The sequence below is a fragment of the Benincasa hispida genome, chromosome 10 (genome assembly GCF_027475165.1).
Source record: "Benincasa hispida cultivar pf3 chromosome 10, pf3_genome.v1.1, whole genome shotgun sequence".
NCBI lineage: Eukaryota > Viridiplantae > Streptophyta > Magnoliopsida > Cucurbitales > Cucurbitaceae > Benincasa > Benincasa hispida.
In genome coordinates this window covers 36,693,256-36,714,090 of record NC_143487.1, presented here as the reverse complement: position 1 = coordinate 36,714,090, position 20,835 = coordinate 36,693,256, and the positions used below count along the sequence as shown (strand labels likewise).

The following is a 20,835-nucleotide window of genomic DNA, read 5'->3' as shown; positions in this document are numbered from 1 at the left end:
TTTGAAAACATGAAGCCACAATGAGAGCCCCTTGAATTTGTTACATGGTTTGGATGAATATCTGGAAGTATAAACAACGAGTAAATTCCAAAATGGTTTCAGATTCCTTCCGAGCATTAGAACCAATAGAATTAGGAGAAAAGTAACAAATGAATATCTTGAGATTCTGTCAAGGAAGTATATCTCTTAGCCAAAACCATGAACTCACAACCACAATTGACAATCTAGTCCCAAACAAAGACTGAAATAATGTGTTCAGGAATGTAAAAAATCCACAAATTCTTCAACATGCATTGATTATGAAAACAAAAAACAAAGTTCACAAATCCAATTTTTCCTTTCGTTTTGTTTTCTTTGTTAACATCTCTTCCATTATTTTCTTTCATTCTCTTTCTTTGTGAAGTGTGGGTGTCCTAGTTGGGATATAACTGGTCCATTTTTATTTGAATTCGGAAACATACAGAGTCCACCACAAAAATTTCGGGCTTTACACAATAAAGCCCTTTAATGTTGCTTTAATGAATTTTTCAACCGACGTTAAAGCCCTTTAATGTCGGTTGCAACTGAAGCCCAAGAATCAATTGAAGCCCTTTAAACCGACATTGAAACCCATAATTTGTCCGTTTTATCAATTATTGTCTTTTTTTTAAAATTCCGTTGTCGAATCCATTTTTTTCGGTCAAAAAGTTAAAAACGACATTATATGTCTTGTGTTGGGTCAGGAAATGTCCGTCAATTTTTTTTTTTTATTAAAAAGTATAAAAAATTTTGCATCACAAGCCATCAATATTTTTCTTCCACCTATGAATTTATCCACAAACAAGAATTAATATTTCCAATCCATTACATATACTCATCAAATATGAAATAAATACACTAATCACCAACATTTGTATAACAATAACAGACTTTCATAGAATACTTACACCGGGCCATCATTTCTCTTATTCACAAATATCAATTAATACTAATTCCAGGAATACTTAACACCAAATACCCCATAAACACAAAAATATTATACATAAATCTTCCAATAAATAGTTCATGGTTAGATAAGTTTGCATTCATTCTAAGCTAGCATTTACATTCTATTGAGACAAAAAATAAGAATTACATCCTTACACAAATCGGCCAACAAAACTTGCCCATTGGGTTCAAATTACGTCAATCTCTTCTTGGATGTATGCATTTTTTTGTATTCAACTACAAAGAGGAAAAAAAAAATAAATCCAACATAAGTTTACATCCATTTATTAAATTACAACTAGTAAATAAAAATTAAATAATTTCCGTACGAGGCTAATAATGGGAGTAGTAGGATTATACACTATTTCGTGTATATACTTTTGCACATAGTACCCGCATCCTACAAAATCTAATTGACGGGGGCACTGCATGTAAAGAAGTTGAAAACAATTATTCTTATATTCGATTGAACATAAATTGTTAAAAAATGAATGCAAATTTACCTTTACAGGTTTCCATTTTGGAGAAGACAATGGTGTTGGAGATCGTGCTTTTGCCATGTTTTCAATCCACTAAATAGTTTGAAAACATTAGTTAAACATAAATACTTCAATTAAGAGCTAAAAAAGTTCGATTACACTTACATATTTATAACTCTATAAAAATCCTCTTGAACCTTACTTTGAAGAAAGTCCAAAACATAAACACAATTTTCTTGTAGATTGATTACAACCAATATCCAACGATAACTATAATAAGCAACAATTTTGAAATATTAGTATGTGTATAATGCACATTAAAAATAACTTAAGAACTTGTATTTACTTACCCTGTATTATATGGAATAAGGACTAACTGGTCTAAATTAACCAATTTTAGTTGATTAACTAAATTTTTGGATCGAATATCTTGAGACTTCATGTGTGGTGATATTCTTGCTTCATCAATTATAAAAAAACTTTTTCGTAATATCATGACCACATTCATCCCAAAGATACCTAAACAAAGTAAAAGTTATTATTTAAACGTGAAACAAAGTATACATGAGTGAATCTAGATCAGTAATACTTACGCAATGTATGTCAAAATACACATTTAGCCTATTTCAATCATATTGCAATATTGGATCAAATCATCGCGGCCTAAATAAATAAATTTGTCTCTTCCAAATATATGCTCGTCCAAATTGATATGGATCATGTCTACATCGTTCATGTTATGCATGGCATGTCCGTTCAAGAGTTTGATGGTACCATTTGCGTTAGTATATTTGGAGGACTGGCCGAAACTCTTATTTGTTGAATGGTCCTACCATAACCAAAGTTACCATAACTAGGAAAAATAATAAATAACCAAACTCATATACTGAAAAAGAGGCATACTTTTTTCTCGTCAACCATAACTACAAGTTCACGAGGCCATGTTACAAAGTTGCCCATTGCTTGATTTAAGGACTCTATTTTACCCTTCACAGGAATTGGTATAGGCAAATCTTCTCCCATGACAATGTCAATCAGAACTTTAACAGTTAAGCATGACACATCATCATCAAATACTGTGGCTACTGCAACAATATTATCTATAGTTCCTATAGCCAAGTGGCATGGTGTCCTCTTAATAAATTTAAAAGAACTAATGTCATGCATGGTTAAGCACATACAATATGATTAAAATTTAAAAGTCACAACAAATAAATTACCTCCAAGTCTTCTTTAGGCATCTTCGCAGTATCTTCTTGTTCAGATGCATTTAGTGCAACACTTCCAACAGATGATTTGGACTCATGAGGTTGTCTGTTGTGAGTTCTTTCTCTTGACACTTTACCATGTTGAACATCTTTTTCACTAGAGCATCCTTCAATTTCTTGGCTCATTGAGGACTTTGGTTTTACTAATTTGAAATATTGGGAATGCAAAACAAAATCACCCATTCCTCTAACACGTTTCCAATGTTCCTCTGTACTCAATGCTTTGGTCAAAACATCTTTACCTTCATAGACTTCAACCAATTTATCCTGTAAAACATATTACAATTTTCACACAATATATATATCATCACAAGTTTCAGACATTATATATATATATGTCATCTTTAAACTTTGCACAATATAAACTTACAATTCGATTGGCACATTCTCGAGTAGCTTCATCAAAGTATTCATTATTTTTTCCTTTTCTTGCTTATTTCCATAAAGTTGCCTAATAAGAAGGATCATTCGATAGGTTCTACATGAACATACATATTTAATTAGCATAAACATATTAGAATAAAAGATTTAATTTAATTCGAAAAATTTACTAATTCTTGGGCAAGATTCGCATAACCTTTCCGAGAAATGTGATGATTATATACACATTTCGCACGTCTTTCTTTTTTAAGACGACTGATTTCCTGTACAACAAATCTATATGAAGTTACCTATCAAAATAATAATTATATTGACATTTAATTTAGAAGTAATGTTGTGAGCTCAAATAAAGTATTTACGAAAATTTCCTGAATGCAAGGCAAATTTTTAATGTCTTCTTCCGTCATAAAGAGCCACCTATCATAATTGGAAACATATGCAATGTTGTTATTTTATTCATATAACGCCAAGTGGAAAATAGAACATAATGGAGGAGAAAAGAACTTTTGCTCTTTGATATTTTCGTCTTCACTCAGATTCTTTAGTCTTCCCTGCATTGTTCTGTAAACATAATTATGAAACTGAGCTCATCATTTGTGATTCAAAATATAGGAATTAATAACCAATCAAGTACGCAATGAACATCCACCTATTGGACACAAGATCCACTGTCAAATTATGACTGTTATCTAGTATAGGTTCCAGATAGAGTCAAAAATTAAAATAGCAATTTTGAGGAATTAAACTTGCATTTACATTAAAAAGCAGGTGGACAAGAAACTTTGCCATGAGTTATTTTTGAAGAAATAACTAAAGGATAGAAATTAAGGGTTTTTTGGACAAGAAAGTAAGAGAGAACCTAAAGTAGCGGACCTTTTTGACATTGAGGATAATGCCTAAGTAATCATTGTTCTTGAACACCGAGAAAAGGCAGTCGTCGTCAGCATTGAGGATGGTCTTGAGGCTGTTGCAGTAGGATTCTTTCATCTTGGTTGTTGGTGTTGTCATTGGAGATGAAGGCGATGCAGGCAGGCATGTTGAGGGGAAAGGGAGAAGTGTGAAAATCGACACCAAGAGGAACTAAGTGTGAAAATCGACAGCAAAAGATGACCATAGTGAATAGTGTGAGAAAAAATTTGCCCATGGCCATTTCCGAGGAAAAAGGGAGAAAATGTGGAAAGGAGAAAAAATAAGTGGGAAAATGGGGAAAAAGAGGAGGCAGGAGGGAGAAAGGCTTCATCCAAAATTAGGAAAAGTGGATTTTAAGATTTCAAAGAGAGGGAAACCTAAATTTCAACTAGCGCCTATTTTCCCTATACTTTCAATAGCGATTTTGAAAAGTGCTATAAGTATTTTGTTGGAGTGTTCACAAGTTGTTCGTATTTATAATTAGGTCAAAATTACCGTTTTACCCCTATAATATATATTGCTCTTTAAGTCTCTATAGATGCTCAAATGGACAATTGGTTTATGGTCCTACCAATAAACCGAGCTCCTCCCAGCCATATAGAGGGCAGGGCCCTTTGTTCAAGACCAAGAGTCAGTACTTAAGAGAACAACCTATCTGCTAACTCTAAAACGGGTAGGAGTGAATTCTGTCTTGCAAGACTATGTCTCCAACTATTTATTCGATCTTACTCCTAAAATGAGAGGCTTATTGAGCGGCGATGTTGAGCCACTCTCACCCATGGAGATTAAAAGATAATCCTAAATAAACAAGAGTTCATAGTTAGTTCAGGATTGAGATCGAGATACTTTAGGTTATCGAATTGAAATAGTCGGTTTTGATAGTAAATGATAATTATAAAGAAAAGTGACTATTTCGTGGTTCGGCCTTATGCAAACATCTTTTGCATAGGATGCTTCCACTCGCATGTCTCCACATGAACGACTTTGAGATCATCACATTGTTTGTATCAATATACAAAGTAGACCGCATCCATAGTGTCCCCAAGATAACGTACCCAATCCTATCCACATACTTATAGACCATTTCTGCTATATACTATAAAACTTGATCCACTTTTATGTCTCTACATAAAGCTTAAGTTTTCATGTTATAGCCAAGGGTTCATTAGTTTATTGGATTTATGAATCTATGATTGCAATTTATATATTCAATAACAACTTTATTGAAATACTTTCAATAACATATTTATTGTTGATAGAATATGTTTTAATGTTTATAAACGGCGAGTTTTAGGACATATAACTGATAGTGAAAATTAGGAGGTCAATTTTACTCGACAATCAAAATCCATGGACGCGGTATGCGATGCATGTTCCTGAGATATGCGTTGGACTATTGTAACCTCCTCCTTGAAGAGAATGTTTGATCAACCCGTGTTTTGGACTACTTCTCAATAATGAACGATGATTAGTTTGTTTCACTTATGCATTTAAGTTTGTAGTACATTTGGTACCTCAAAAAAAGGTCATATTTTAATCATGCAATCATGAGTTAGTTATTTTGTCTTACTTTTTTTTGTAACTAAAAAGAGAGAGGTTTATGTATGAAACACATGAATTGCATCCGAAAGTATATATTTTTTTCTTTTTTTGGCCATGTTAATCAAGGTATATCTCAAAATGATAAAAAATTGGTGGTTAGTCTTTAATATAAATTACAATCAAAATAATTTTGTATTAATTGGTGGAACATATAGTCTTAATTATATTTTCAAAATATGATATTTCATATTCATAATTATTAGTATTATAAAATATGGTAGTAGAAAAAGTTACACATGGTCTAAAATAATCTGCATTCAAATTACAGAATGTTTTAATACAAACTATAATAACCTGCACTCCAAACACACACTATTATAAGACAAAATACAATACTCTACACACTAAACACATACTATTATGAACCAGACTATAATAGTTTGTACCCCAAACACAAATTATAAAAATAGACAGTTTATTATAACTTACAGACTATAATAACCTACTCTGCGCCTCAAACGCCCTCTTAGGGTTTCATAATGCTTTATAATACCTTTGAAGATCTCTTCAAATCAACAACACCTCGCTCGTTTTTCCTCTTCAATGGCTTGTAGACTACCATTAGATCTTTCTTATTATTCTCTTGGACCTTGGATTGGAAGGTGGATTCCAAAATGAGGCTAAATCAAGAGAATTGGACAAATTTTCTGGTTTCAAGTATGAAGAAGAATCATTCTCCTTCTTCAAATTTTAGCATGCAGCCTAAATTTCTTAGCAAAATGAATTGGTTTTGTTCATTCTTTAGCATGCAATATGATTGCATGAAGGCGTGACACCAAACCACAATTTGGTGAGTGGAATGGAAGGTGTATTACTTCCATTATTTAAATTGAATTCAAAATTCAATTTTTAAATTTTGAAATCAAAATTTGAAAATTAAAAAGAAATTATAATTTTATATAAAATATAATTCAGTAACTAATATTATATAAAATTAACTCATTCTTAAACAAACATTAATTCCATAATTAATTTTGTATAAAATTAATTCTTAATAATTAAATTAATTTAATATCAAATATTAAATTAACTAAACACCAATTTTTCCGTCATGAATCCATATTCATTTAATTAATATTTAAATCATATTTAAATATTCCAATTCTTCAATTTCATTTCATTTGATAATTGAATGTTTTAATTATATCATATATAATTAAAAATTCTCGTAATTCGAATTTGAACGTTTCAAATTCTCTCATCACACATTTCTAAGGTTTAGTCCATTTGTGAGCTTGTAAGGGGACCTAATGAACCTACAGATCATGAGCTCCAACGATTAGAGATTAATTGGTTAAAAATATTTTAACCGAATTAATCAGCATTCGTTAGTTAGTGTCACTCCACTAAAGCCCAGTAGTTGCACTCAACTCACTGTATATATATATTTCTATCCCCTTGTTGATCCTTCATAGGTTGTTCGTATTAATAATTAGTTCAATATTACTGTTTTATCCCTGTAATACATGTTGCTCCTTAAATCTCCATTGATTCACTAATGAACAATTGGTTTATGGTCCTACCTATAAACCGAGTCCGTTAGAGAGGGTAGGGCCCTTTGTTCAAGACTAGAAAACAGTACTTAAGAGAACAACCTATCTGCTATCCCTAAAGCGGATAGGAGCGAATTCCATCTTGTAAAACTATATCCCTAGTTATCTACTCGGTCTTACCCCTAAAATGAGAGGCTTATTGAGTGGCGTTGTTGAGCTACTCTCACCCATGCAGATTAAAAGATAATCCCAAACAAACAAAAATTCATAGTTAGCTCAAGATTCAGATCGAGTTAGCTTAGGTCATCAGATTGAAATAGTCAGTTTTAACAGTAAACGGTCATTATAAAGAAAAGTGACTATTTCATGGTCTAGGCTTGTGCAACTATTGGGATTGATGCCCTAAAATCTCGTTGGATCTTGTAGTTTGTAAACACTATATCGAACAAACGTATGATATAATAATATATGATATTTTTCTTCACTCTTGTCTATGGAACATTGGATGTTTTAATTGCTTTACCACAAACCAATAAACTAAGATCCCTGGTGTTCGTTGTAACTTAAGCATGTATGTGGAGATATATAGGTCGATCATGCCTTAAGTGATAACCAAAATGGTCTGTAGTATATGGGTATAGTAGGGAAACCTTATCCTGGTAACGCTACGGATGCGGCCCGCTTTGTAGAATAGTTACAAGTGTTATGACTTGTTACAGATGGTCTGATCCTGATCATTCATGTGGAGACATGTGAGCGGGAGCGTCCTATACAATGGAGTTTGTATAAGACTGGACCATGAAGTGTTATAGTCTCGTTAAATAACATCGTTCATGAAAAAAACTTCACTTCACTAAGATGACCATAGGTAACATGACCTCAATCCTTAGTGAGTTGGGAACTCTTGTCTTTAGGGATTCGTCTGATTTGGGAGCTGGAAACTCAACTACACATGGAATTCACTCCTTCTCCGAAGAAGGGGTAAGTAGATAGATTGCTCCCTTAAGGGCTGATTCTGGGGCTTGAATGATATGGTGCCATACACCTTTTCATGGCTTGAGAGGTGTCCACACATAGTAGGACTATGTTGTATTGTTCATTAAAGGGATCAGTGGTACTTTAGGAGTTAGATGTAATTACAGGGGCAATACGGTAAATTGACCCAATTGTACTTACGAGCATCAGTGAAGGGTTATCGTATTGTTGATTGGTTATATCCAATAGACACATAAATATTTTTGTGGTGAGAATAGTGCAGTTTTCGATTTTTAGTGGAATGCCTGAGAGTTAACGGATGGTGGGTCTCGTGGCTAAAGAGTTTAGTCAGCTATTCAAGTACCATTAGAGCTTTGAGCCATAGGTCTATAAGGTCCCCTTGGTAGCTCAATGGATTCAAGTTGAGAATCAGTTTTTGGGTCAGATTGAAGCGTTCAAATTGACAAGAGGGAGTTCGATTATATATGATACGATTGAACTAGTCAATTATATATGATATAGTTGACATGATGTATGAGATACATTAATTGGAGGAAAAGGATATAAATATGATTTATATCTAGTGGAGGAGAAAATGACTATGGTTCATATGTTGCATATGATGTGATATTAAACCATATGTTATAAATATAATATGATTATATTTATTTTTTAATTAAACAATTATAAGATAATTGTTGGCGATTTTTTCTCCGTAACCGAATGAGATAGTGGGAGTTTGCAATCAGTTTTCATAAGTGAAGGATAAAATGAAAATGGCTTTCATTTTGCATATAAATCGGTTAATCGCTTCACGTTGAGTACATTGCCCATATTCTAGTAAACGAAAGTCTACATAATAGCTGAAGTGATTCTGAACAATTGTGTACACGTGCGTTTTTCCTAAACGATCACGGAGCATTTACTAAACGATCACGTGCGTGGAGCGATATTACTAAACGATCGTCTAAACGATCATCCCCAGTTTACTACACGATCGTGCACCTTTTACTAAACGATCAACCAGTAGTTTATGTGATAGACTTCAAATATCTCCCACTTGATTGTGAATGCAGTATTTCTTTCACAATGAATTTGAAACGATCTTGCTTTCACTCAGAAGTACTATTTGATAAGAGTTCCTTCAATTGGTATCAGAGTCAGGTTCTAATATTCTAAATTAATTGATGCAAAGAATAACATATACTTTCTCGATGGGTAAAGTATGTCTACACTCCTTTAATTGTTAAATAGTTTGATAGATGTGGATTAATGGAGTTTTCTGGGATGAAGCCTCTGATTATTTAATTCTTTTACATTTGAAGTTAATTGTAAAGGCCCATGTGTTTTGGGCAGATTAACTTGCTATCAAGTTTGTAAACTCAAAGTGTTTGAGTCTATGTGAGTCATTCATGATGAGGCTTCAAGGCAAGAAGTTGTTGTTCTTCGAGGATGAAGACGACCAAGCGTTGGTTGGGTCGTGTAAACAATGGGGTAAAGGATCGTTAAGTATTGGATACTCAGGAGCATGTTGACGCGTGCACACTAGAAGATCGTGTAGCTCAGGAAGCTTCATCGTTTAGTTCTTGACTACACGATTGTAGAGTAATTTTGTTACTTGTCACTTGTTGTACAATCGTCTAAACGATCGTGCTTCATAGCAACATCGTCGTCTAAATGATCGTTTAGACTTGCGGGTTTAACTCTGGTGCCAATCGAGTACCTCATGCTTCATCGCATTGTAAATGGTACTCGATCGTGGATACCCGACCAATTTACTAAACGATCAGAGGGAGCTTCGCTTAGGCGGTTCAAGACCCGGTTCGCCTGTGAACCGATTTGCTCGATGGAGAAATGTAATAGATAGATTTTTATTTCAGTTTTGAGGCGGTTCATCCCGGTCCATTAATCTTTTGTGAATGTATATAGGATGTATGTTTGATTATATGTCATATGATATGCCATATAGTTGAAATCCCACCTTAGGTTATATATTGGTCATGCATCATCTCTTTATTGTAAGTGTTATAATTTAGGGAAGCATGATTTAAATTACATAAGAGCATGCTCATGCATCATATAATATAAGAGTTATATTTATGCATACATTAAACATAGACATGAATCATCTTTATATTATAAGTGTTATAGTATAAGGGTGTATGGAAGCATGTTTTCTTGGTTCATTACAAGTGTATAAAAGTTATATACAGTAATGAATGGAAATTGCATGAAGCATGACACATAGGTTAAAATTTATCAGAGTTATAAATACCTAGTTATGCATGGCAATGTGTATGGTTTTAGTTGTTTCATAAGGACATTAGAACTAAAATCTATAAGAAAGGCATGCATGCGAACTTAGGCTTGAATCATGGTTTTAAAAGTGTTTTAAAACTTGGTAGAGATAGACCTAAGATCACGGTTCTAATAAGATTAGCAACCTAAGGTTTAATCTTTTAATCAGTTTAATAGGATTAAATTGACTAATAAAAGATTAAATGTCTAACAAATCTATCTATAAGCGACCTTTTTGTCTAAGGCGGGTTTTGTCTAGGCTGGGTTATTTAAGAGGACAGAAATGAAACATCCCTACCTGGGAACTTACCTGGAAAGGTGAATTAGATAAATTTGATGCATGCATGAAAATTTGAGGACAGTTCGTTAAAGAGTTTAATGTGACTACTTGAACTTGTTTAATTTCAAAGACAAGTGTTGTTTTTGAGCAAACTAAATTGAAATAGATAAAATCTGTAGCTGGATGGTCTAAGTTAATGAACCCCTAAGTAGAACATTTAGTGGGAGATACTTCGGGTATCTGATACTTCATTTAAGCCTCTTCGCGTTTCTCCCTTTATGCTCAAATTATGAGATCTATCCTCGGCCTCATGGTACCATAGGAGTGTTCCTCTAAAGGATGGTGTTTGGGTAGGTCAATATCAAGGTGGATGGAGAGAATATTCATAGTAAGTGGGAGCGGGACGTGCGACAGCATATCCCACGGTCTCTCTCGTTAGGTTGGATAAAGTTTCTGTGCATTGCCTCGAGGTACCCTGGGAGTGTCCCACTATACAATGGCAGTTTTGCACGTTTCTTTATTTGATCTCCTATATAGGATAAGGTCGCTTTAGTCTCTTATCCTAATATGCTTTTTCCTTATGGTGGGCGTATTAGGGTGAGACTCTAGGGCCGAAAACGAGGTTATACTTACGTAGAATTGTTAAGGGTTAACAAATCTGGACTAAACGAATGGTGACTGATAGGTGAAATTACAAGAGTTGTTTATGCCTAATGGTTGAGAGTGTCTCGTCCCAGTGAAGAGCATCTGATCACTCCACCGGTGATGTTTTTCCTGCCTCACTGGGGCATCATTACGAAATAGAAGTCTTTTCACTTTTACTTGAAAACTATTTTGCTAAAACTAAAATTGGTATTAAAATGTGGTATTGTATAGACTTAATAAGTTTGTTCGTTTTTCAGCAACATAATTATGGCCATCATCACATTAGCTTTACTTAGTTCTGATAAATTGATTGACGAAAACTACGCTAGATGGAAACACACGATCACAACAATATTAATCATCGATGATCGTCGGTTCGTGCTTACGGAGGAGTGTCCTTCTATTCCACCTCCTAACGCCGCTCAAAATATTTAGGAGGCTTATGAACACTAGACACAGGTGAACGAGAAGGCTCGAGCCTATATCTTGGCCATTTTTAACGACGTTTTCACTAAGAAGCATGAGCCTATGGTCTCAGCGCATGAGATCATGGAGTCCCTACGGGAAATATTCAGACAACCATCTGAACAGCTCAAACACGAAGCTCTCAAATGCATCTTCAACTCCAAAATGGAGGAAGGCACCTCCGTTCGAGAACATGTGTTTAATATGATGGTCCACTTCAATGTGGTAGAGATAAATGAGTCTCGGATCGAGGAGGACAACCAGGTTAGCATTTTCCTGCCTTCGTTGTCGGATAGCTTACTGCACTTTGTCAGCAATGCGATTCTGAACAACATGGACTATACCCTTACAACTTTCCTCAACGAGTTGCAGACTTTCCAGTCCTTGCTGAAAAGTAAGAAGAATAAGGGAGGTGAGGCAAATGTTGCTTCATCATCAAAGATATTCCATAGAGGTTCAACCTCAGGGACTAAGTCTGCACCTTCTACTTCTAACACTACTAAGTGGAAGAAGAGGAAGGGTGCTAAGGGAAAGAGGAAGGCACCAGCTAACCCACAACCTATCACTCAATGGGGTAGGTGTCTAACACCGGTTGATAAAGGAAAGTGTTTCCACTTCAACTAGGATGAGCACTAGAAGTGGAATTGTCCTCGCTGGTTAAAGGAGAAGAAGGTGGCCAAGCCTAAGGCAAAAGAAGGTAAATATGATTTACTAGTTTTGGAAACTTGTTTAGTGGAGAATGATGATTCTGCCTGGATTATTGACTCTAGGGCCACTAACATAGATCCTGACGGCAGCTAGAGGTTGGTGAGATGACGATGTAAGTAGGCATCGGGCACGTCATCTTAGCTGTGGCAGTGGGAGGAGTCCAGTTGATTTTACAGAAGAATTTTCTCATTTTAGATAATTTTTATGTAGTTCGTGAGTTGAAAAGGAACTTAATTTCTGTAAAGTCTAATACAGTGTAAATATACTATAAATTTTCAATTGAATAAAGTGTTTATTCATAAAGATAGTAGATCTTGTGGAATGCTTGGCAGTTAACGAATGGTGGATCTTGTGGCTAAAGACTTTAGTCAGTTATTCATGTACCGTTGGAGCTTCGAGGTATAGGTCTATAAGATCCCCTTAGTAGTTCAATGGATTCAAGTTAAGAATCAGTTTTTGGGTCTGTTTGAAGCGTTCAAATTGACAAGAGGAAGTTCGATTATATATGATATGATTGAACTGGTCAATTATATATGATATAGTTGACATGATGTATGAGATACATTAATTGGAGGAAAATGATATAAATATGATTTATATCTAGTGGTGGAGAAAATGACTATGGTTCATATGTTGCATATGATGTGATATTAAACCATATGTTATAAATATAATATGATTATATTTATTTTTTAATTAAACAATTATAAGATAATTGTTGTCGGCTTTTTCTCCGTAACCGAATGAGATAGTGGGAGGTTCCAATAAACTTTCGTAACTGAAGGATAAAATGAAAATGGTTTTTATTTTGCATATAGATCGGTTAATCGCTTCACGTTGAGTACACTACCCATCGTCTAGTAAATGAGAGCCTACACGATAGCTCAAGTGTTTTTAAACGATCGTGTACATGTGCGCTTTTCTTAAATGATCACAGAGCATTTGCTAAACGATCGCGCGCGCAGAGCGATATTACTAAACGATCAGCCCCAGTTTACTACATGATCGTGCACCTTTTACTAAACGATCAAGCAGTAGTCTATACGATAGACTTCAGATATCGCCCACTTACTTGGTCGTGGTAAACGATCGTTCCTTCCTCCTTTCCTCTACCAAATCCAACAGACCCCACACCTCCTGGATTCTCACTCCAAGAATACCGAGGTTTCCGAATGGTTGTGTCCTCCATTGTTGCTTGTTCGTGAGAAGTCCGTTCGGTGGTAGACAACATCGAGATTTGGTGGATGATATGCTTGACGATCTCAGCGACAACGATTTGCTGGATTGATGAGAATGAGAGTTCAAAGAAGAAGAGTTCTTCAACTAGTATATATCTTGCTCCTTTGTTGTTTAATTTATCAAAGAATGTCGTAATTTGTTGTTAATTGCATAACTTGTATGTTGTGAATGCGGTATTTCTGTCACAATGAATTTAGAACGATCTTGCTTCCGCTTAGAGGTACTCTTTGATAAGAGTTCTTTCACAAACATATTTTGCATAGGATGTCCCCACTCACATGTCTCCACATGAACAATTTTGGGATCACATCGTTTGTATAAAATATAAAGCGGGCCGCATCCATAATGTCCCACGATTAGGTACCCAACCCGATCCTTACACTTATAGACCATTTTGGCTATATACTTAAATATGATCCTCTTTTATGTCTATATATAAAGTTCAAGTATTCATGTTAGAGCCAGGGGTTCGTTAGTTTATTGGATTTAGGCTATTACTAATGCAATTTACACATTCAATAACAATTTCATTAAATAAATCTCAATAATAGCTTTATTAAAATTAGAATATGTTTAATGTCTATAAACTACGAGTTTTAGGACACACAATCCGACAAAAAGTGGACCCCATTTGATTATGTTTGTTGTTGTGTACTTATTATGTAATCATAATGAAATGTGTGGTCCACTTCGAATTCTATAATCAAGGAACATAATCTGATTGAGGAATTGAGGGTGCTCAATCTAATTGCGTTTGAAATTTGTGTGGGACCTGAAGGGATTGAATCCCAAGCGAAATTGAATGAATGTCACATGGTTTTAATTTCAGTTTGAGAAACAAACAGAAAATTCAAAACCAAGAATTTTACAGGATACACAACAACTGCTAATTTATACAACATGCTTTCAAAAGAAAAATAGAGAGGAAGATAGGGATTCATGGATCTCACCCTTGCAAACCAAAGAACTTCACAAATCCTCTTCGGTCAAGAACAAATCAGATTCTACCTCAAATTCACAAACACACAATCACAACAACGTCAATGGACACCAACAAGAGCTCTTCCCCATTATTCTTAATGGTTGAGAATCGACTAAAGAGGAGTGGGTTTCTAGGAGATTAATTTTGGTAGAAGGGATTTTGTTGAGAGAAAATCTTTCACAGAGAGTATTCACCTAGGGACCAATTGTTCAACGCTCTAAAAGAATGAGAGGAAGATAATAAGGATTAATTCTCTATGATTTTTTCACGTTGTAGAAAAGCAATAAGAGATTCCAGAAGAGATGGGAGGGAATTATTAAAACTAAATTTCCATCTCACATTTTTCAAAAATTCAAAATTAGAATTAAAAAAAATTATAATTTTGAATTAAATAATTTATAATAATTAACTTATTATAACTAACCATCCCTATGTTATATCATATATAATATATAACATATAGTTTATATTATATCACATATAATATAACCTATAGCTTATTAATCTCTCATATTAACTATAATATTAATATGAATCATATTCATATTAGTTTTAACATATAGTTTTTTATATGAATCACATTCATATAATTAATATTTGAATCATATTCAAGTATTTATTTCTTTCATTAAAACTTTATACTATAATGTATCATATACATTATATTAATTATATCTAATATAATTAATTTCCTTCAATTAATTTGAACAATTCAAATTAAACCAAAATTAGTCCGATTCTCATTATTCTCAATTGAGCTAAGGAGTGGATCTTATAGACCTATAGTTTGAAGCTCAAATGGAACTTGATTAATTAATTAAATTCTTTAATTAAATTAATCAACTTCTATTAACTACCAATCACTCCACTAAAAATCGATAATTGCACTCTTCGCACTATAGATATATTTATGTGTCCATTGGATATAACCAATTAACAGTACGTTAACCCTTCACAAATTGTTCGTAAGTACAACTGAACCAAAATTACCGTTTCGCCCCTGTACTTACATCTAACTCCTTGAGTACCACTAATCTCTCTAATGAACAATAAGTTATAGTCCAACTATAACCCAACTCTTCTCGGGCCAAGAGAGGGTGTGGTGTAATATTACTCAAGCCCCGGAATCAGCTCTTGAGGGAGCAATTCCTTTACTTACCCTAACAGTAGGGAATAAGTAAATTACTTCTTATGTAGTTGCGTTCCCATCTCTCCAATCAGACAAATCCCCAAAATGGTAGGCACATTGAGTCGGCGAAACTCGCCACTCTCACCCATAAATATCAAAGGACCGTCTTCATAAGTAGGAGTTCACAACTCACTCAGAATTCAGGTTAAGTCACCTATGGTCATCCTTGTGAAATGTAAGTCTCTTCTAGTAACGGGGTTATACAGAAAAACTATTCATTTCGTGTTCCTGTCTTATACAAACTCTTTGTATAGAATACCTCCACTCACATGTCTCCCCATGAATGATTAGGATATGATAATTTGTAGCACTTTACAACAATTATAAAAATTACAAAGCAGGTTGTACTCATAGTGTCACCAAGATAAGGTACTCAGCCTTATCCATCTTCTACACACCGTTTAGATTATCACTTAAACATGATCCACCTATATGTCTCCACATGCATGTTTAAGTTATAGAAGATAACATTGGATCTTAGTTTATTGATTTTTGTAGGTTAATGCAACTGAATAGAGAATAAAATACATCTTATTTTATTAGATAAATAAATTGTTTGTATAAATTCAATTACAAGCTATAAGACCATGAGATTTAGGGCATCAACCCTAAAAGGACCCACTATTCGTTATCGATATCATTACAACTACTATTATAGTTATAGATATTGTTACTGTTATGGTATTAGAATTATGAGTCTTTCATATTTATTGTTACTATTGTTGTAATTATTACTGTTGCCATCATTACTAGGCTATAGTAGTAATAGTAGTAGTAACAATAAAATAAATAAATATAACAGATTATGTCTAGTGGTAATGGTAATAGTAAAGATAATAATAATAATAAACTAAGAAAAAATTATAATTCTAAATAAATGTGATAAAATACAATCCAAATACATTTGTGATTGTGGCCAATTATGATTGATCTATCAGTAAAATTCCATTACGATTATACCAATTTACATTTTGAATTGGTAGATGTGGACTATAACCTTCCATTCTTTCTTCAACTCACTTCCAATGTTTTTCCCTTCTCAAAATGCTTTATTTTCTCTCTTTGTTAACAAGCCTTATACCCTACTATTCAAATTCCCAAATTTTCTCAACTTCCTAAAAATTTTCCTCTCATTCTTACATAAGTCACTTTCTTTCCTTATTAATACAATTGTACCTTCTCCATATTTAATTTAGAGTGGGCTACACCTAATCTCATGTTCACCCTTCCCTTACGAGCAGAACAATTTTTAATCATTTTTTCGGAAAAATACATTGCCACGTGACAACTTTTAATTGAGTATAGTAGAGGCTGCACAGTAGATGGGTGTAACCTAGGCTTCACCCAAGTTTTTTTCATTAAATTTATAGCTTATTTACCATTATGTGCCTCCATTTCTCTCTTACATCTTAGCCTATAAGAAGATTCTCTCTTCATGTCGTTGTCGTCTTCTTCTTGTCCTCTTTAGTTACCTCAAAAAATTTTCTTTCAACATTGAACATGAACATCATATGGAACAAAGACTCCATACAAGATTTAAAATAAATGAAAGAAACCTATAACAAAATCAATCTCAAACTTCCTATTCCTTTCCTTACCAAATAATTTCCACCAAACAATAAGAATTTGAACAATAACAAGGAAGAAGACCCTAAAAAACTTACAAACTTTCCAAATAATTAAGAAATGTAGCATATAAGATTAAATCCATACATCATTTGCTCTGCCTTCAAGATCCTAAAGGGGAAAGTTCATGTTGAACTACCCTAATTTACTCACAAACTCTCTCTCTTCTCCCTTATTCTCTCTCCTTTAATAATTCCCTCTTTCTTTGTCCAAATTTTAGCCTTATTAATATTTACTTATTTAATAGTTATTTATTTAAAAATATACATATATTTTAAAAATGAACTAAATTTATGTTGGGATTGGTGTCCTAAATCTCGCTGTTCTCATAATTTGTAAACTTGTATAAATAAATTGTTATTTATTAATTGACTGTCATCAATAAAGAGTTATACATGTTAATTCAATAAATGTTATTGTTTGTGTCGTTTGTCTATTTTTGTCTTAATAACCCAAAATCCAATAAACTAACATCCAAGATTGCCTCATGAGTCTTGAACTGTATGTATACAGGGATCAATGTTCAAGATATAGGCTGAAGGGTCTATAGTATAGGGATAAGGCTTGGTATCTTATCCTGGTAACACTATGGATACAACCTACTTTGTATTTGATACAAATGCAATGATCCAATGCATTTGTGCAGTTGACATTCGAGTGGAGGTATCTTATGCAATGAATTTGTATAAGATTGATTTGTGAAATAATAATGATTAGATATAACACCATTAACTAGTTAGATTCCTATTTCAATAGAATGACCTAGGCAATTTAATCTTAATCCTGAGTACATTATGAACTTCTGTTCACGAGGGATTGTTGTCTGATTTGTATGGGTGAGGGTGGTCAGCTCGCCGACATGCCTACCATTTTTGGGACAAGAACGAGTTGGAAGCTGGGAACATAATAATACAAGATGAAATTCACTTCTTCCTTACTTTAGATGAGTGTTTCCTTAAGTGGTGTCTCCGAGACTTAAACAAAGGGCTCTACCATCTGGGTTTCTATTTATTGGTTAGACCATAAATAAGTTGTTCATTAGAGAAGCACTGGTACTTAAGAAATCAGAGGTAACCAAAGGGTAAAGTGGTAATTTGACGAAGTTGGAGTTACGAACACTCAGGAAGGACGAATCTATTGTTATTGGTCTATATCTTTAGATACATAAATATATCTCTAATAAGAAGAGTGCAGCCGTGAGTTTTTAGTAGAGTGTCCCCACTGGTAACGAATATTTATTAACTTGATTAATGAGTTTAGCCAATTAATCTCATATTGTTGGAGCTTCTGATCTATAGGTTTACCTGGTCTCCTTGTTAGCTCACTAGAGGATATTTAAGAGAGATGATTTGAATTGTTCAAATTAATTTGAGGAAACCATAAATTAATGTGATTAATATACAATTTATTATGGATATGAACTATTGTAAAAAATAAAAATTGGAAAGTAATATTTGAATAAGATTCCATTAATTAATTTAAGTGAATTAAATTCACAAAGAATTAATTAATAGATAGGTATTGCACATATACATACGATGTTTATGATAATTAAATAGATATACATTAAAGGGTTGTTTTCAAATATAGAAAAATGAACCAACATGTTTACAAAATATAGCAAAATTTTAGAACTATCTTAGATGCTGCTATCAGTGTTTATCAGTGACATTGATAGATACTGATAGAAGTCTATCAGTGCCTATCACCGCCTATCATTGATAGTTCTAAGATTTTATTATATTTTGTAAATATTTTCAACAGTTTTACCATTTGAAATAATTTCTCTACATTAAATTATATTTAATATATAAATAATTATTTAATTAATGTGAAAATTAAATCAAATAAGTGTTATTTAATTGTGCTAATTAATTAAATAAGTGTTATTTAATTAATTAATTATGGAAAAGGGAAATAAGGAAAGGATTAGGGAAATTGCTTGACCCTTCTCTATATAAACCCTTCCTTTTGGCCCTTTTGGGGATAAGAGTTTATTTGTACAAGTATTCCCTAAGCTACAAAGAAAATTCTCTCTACTCTCCAAAAGCCTTTTCTCTTCTCCCTCTCCCAATAGTTACATACCACCTCTCCCTTTATTGGAATCCTAGAGAATAATGAGGTTACTCTCGTGGTAGTGTTTGAGATTGTTCAAGAAATCATTGGTGATCAAGATCATAGGAGGAGCCGTTCATTGGAACTTCGAAAGGATTGTTCTTGGAACTTGGGAACCTACAAAGGTAAGAATGCTTTAAATATTTTTCCCTAAAGCATGATATTTTACATGTTTATATTTTGTTTTAGTATAATGAATTTATTTATGTAAAAATAAAATTGTAGAATATAAGACATTCGCTCGCAACGCTTCCACTTTGGGATTCGATCACTTCAATTTGTATCAGAGCCAATTTCTAGCATCCAAATTCTTTGTATTTTTCCAAACAAAATCAGTATTCGCTCGCAATGCTTCCATTGGGATTCAATCGCATCTACGTACTGCCACAAACTCGAAACCCTAATGGCCATCACCACGAAAAGAAACTCATGTATTCTCTATTGGGATGAGAATCACTAAGGAGTTTGGTGGGCTCTTAGAATTTTGGAGAGGCGCAGCTTGAGAGGAAAAGAGAGTTTTTCTTGGATTTTTTTTACAGAGAGATTGCCCCAATTGAAGGTCTGTTAAAAAAAAAACTCTTATGTGAAAAGGAAGAAAACCCCCAATAACCACCCACACTTCATGTTCTCTCAGAGAGAATTAAGAGGATGAAAGATATTTTCCTCCCTTTAATTTAAAATAAAATTAAGTTAAAAATAAATTAATTTTAAATAAATATATTATACATACACACACACACACACACACACACATATATATATAAAATAACTAATTTATTATATGTAGATATAACTATGTGTTATATCATATATAACACATAACCTATAGTTTTTATATTGAATACGATATTCTTTATAGTTTTAATTGTCCCATTAATGCATGATATTTAATATAAATCTCATTTATAATAAATTCAATTATTTGAATCTAATTCACATCATGTATATTTGAATCATATTCAAATATATATTTCCTCCCAACTGAACTTTATATTATAATGTATCAAATACTTTATAGTAATTATATCACATATAATTAAATTAAATTAATTATATCACATATAATTAATTTCTCCATTTAATTTTAACAATTCAAATTAATCCAAAATTGATTCTCATTAAATCCCTGTTGAGCTATAGAGGGGATCTCATGGACCTGTAGATTGAAGCTTCAATGGTATTTGAATAATTAATTAAACTCTTTTAATTAAATTA

The 20,835-nt window shown here is 33.2% G+C and overlaps 1 protein-coding gene across 3 annotated transcripts; it reads right to left on the bottom strand.

Moving 5' to 3' along the window:
- Positions 1-1,063: 1,063 nt before the first annotated feature.
- On the bottom strand, positions 1,064-4,301 carry LOC120089444 (uncharacterized). 3 transcript variants are annotated; one of them, XR_016524035.1, is made up of 9 exons: positions 3,968-4,301; positions 3,599-3,655; positions 3,454-3,511; positions 3,084-3,357; positions 1,796-2,980; positions 1,611-1,715; positions 1,470-1,538; positions 1,296-1,391; positions 1,064-1,203 (listed from the first exon to the last, which is right to left on the bottom strand). XR_016524035.1 is itself a non-coding variant. In XM_090306161.1 (8 exons), the coding sequence occupies exons 5-8, from the start codon at positions 2,894-2,896 to the stop codon at positions 1,165-1,167; spliced, it is 435 nt and encodes a 144-aa protein (XP_090162287.1). In that variant the 5' UTR covers positions 2,897-2,980; positions 3,084-3,357; positions 3,454-3,511; positions 3,599-3,655; positions 3,968-4,301; the 3' UTR covers positions 1,064-1,164. The 3 variants fall into 3 exon arrangements, 2 of the variants coding, with proteins under 2 accessions (XP_090162287.1, XP_090162288.1); XM_090306161.1 differs by lacking the exon at positions 1,611-1,715 and having other exon boundaries at positions 2,666-2,980; XM_090306162.1 differs by lacking the exons at positions 1,611-1,715; positions 3,454-3,511; positions 3,599-3,655; positions 3,968-4,301 and having other exon boundaries at positions 2,666-2,980; positions 3,084-3,418.
- Between the last annotated feature and the right edge of the window lie 16,534 nt (positions 4,302-20,835).